This window comes from Branchiostoma belcheri, unplaced genomic scaffold (genome assembly GCF_001625305.1).
Source record: "Branchiostoma belcheri isolate BF01 breed outbred unplaced genomic scaffold, Haploidv18h27 scaffold501, whole genome shotgun sequence".
NCBI lineage: Eukaryota > Metazoa > Chordata > Leptocardii > Amphioxiformes > Branchiostomatidae > Branchiostoma > Branchiostoma belcheri.
In genome coordinates, this window is record NW_017804134.1 from 17796 (window position 1) to 19066 (window position 1271).

General features: G+C 42.1%; 1 protein-coding gene across 1 annotated transcript in view; it reads left to right on the top strand.

Annotated features, from left to right (window-relative positions):
- Window positions 1-533: 533 nt before the first annotated feature.
- LOC109480405 (fibrillin-1-like) overlaps window positions 534-1271 on the top strand; it is a gene marked incomplete at its 3' end in the record, with an annotated part of 20846 nt that continues 20108 nt past the window's right edge. The window contains exon 1 of the mRNA XM_019782599.1: window positions 534-675. Coding sequence (XP_019638158.1) covers window positions 534-675 — 142 coding nt within the window. The remainder of the gene's footprint in view (window positions 676-1271) is intronic.

Sequence of the window (1271 nt, forward strand, 5' to 3'; positions counted from 1 at the left end):
AATGTGAATCTAAAACATGTTCAGCTATATACCAGGTCTATGCCCCTATTATTCCCCTCCTTAAGTTTGTGCGCCACTACAGAGACACTTCTTTTCCAAGGTCCCACTGTGTTTCGACTGCTCTCCCAAGGCCTCCAAATGTGTAGAATAATATGTAGTGTGTTCAATGCCCCAGGGAAAAACCACTGTTCCGAGATGGCTATAATATCGGTTTTAATATGTCGGTCTGAATAAATATGTACATTTGTAAATATCCTCCATGTTTCTTGTTCTTTTTTTCTGGCACAGGTGAGAATTAGAACATCCGTCTTTATTTAATTTCTTATTCTGTAAATACACTACGGAATTTTACATTAATCTGATAATGAATTGCTCGTATTTGAAACGTTTACATCCCTAGACAGTGTAGGCGTCAACTGGCAGTCAATTGTAAATAGTCCATGCAATGATGAATCAACTTATTTTCTGCTTCAGAGTGTCCCGCGGGCTGGTCACTGTTCAGTGGAAAATGTTACAAAGTTTTCACCGACGCGATGACATACAGCCAAGCCAGACAAGTCTGCATAGACAACGGCGGAAGCCTGGCAATGATCAAGAACTCGGAGATTAACAGTTTCGTGAAAACTCTGCCATCGGACCATAAATGGTTCGGGTTAACTGACGAGGTCACTGAGGGTCAGTTTCTGTGGGAGGACGGATCCAGTCTGACATCGACAGGGTTCACGGACTGGTACCCAGGCGAGCCGAACGGTGGAAGTCTTGAAAATTGTGTGCAGTATTGGAGACAGACTTGGAATGACAGGAGCTGCACAGACCAGCTTGGGTTTACATGTGAAGCACTAGGTGAGCAATATGTTGATGCATGAAACAAGAAGATTTTTTAAAACGTCATTAAAGTAAATTTTGCACATTTGATCACGATGGTCAAATTTGGGCCCAAATATTCCAACCTTTTCATCGAACAGAATCATGTTCGATATGACGTCATTCGAATCGAATCATGTTCGATATGACGTCAATCGAACCGAACGTTCGTTCGATCCAGGGTTACCCGCGGTCATGTACAGTAAACCCGCGGTTTCAAGCCCGTTTTTACACGGTACCGCCTAACAGTAAAAAAAAATCACCTTTTCACAAATATAAACCAATTTCGGTACCGTATATCTATGCCCTGTTTTATAGTGGATATGTAACATGTAACGAAGCTACTGCCGTTATCGTGTGTGACCTTGAAGATCGTAATTGTTGTTTACGGGGATATAAGTTACCCC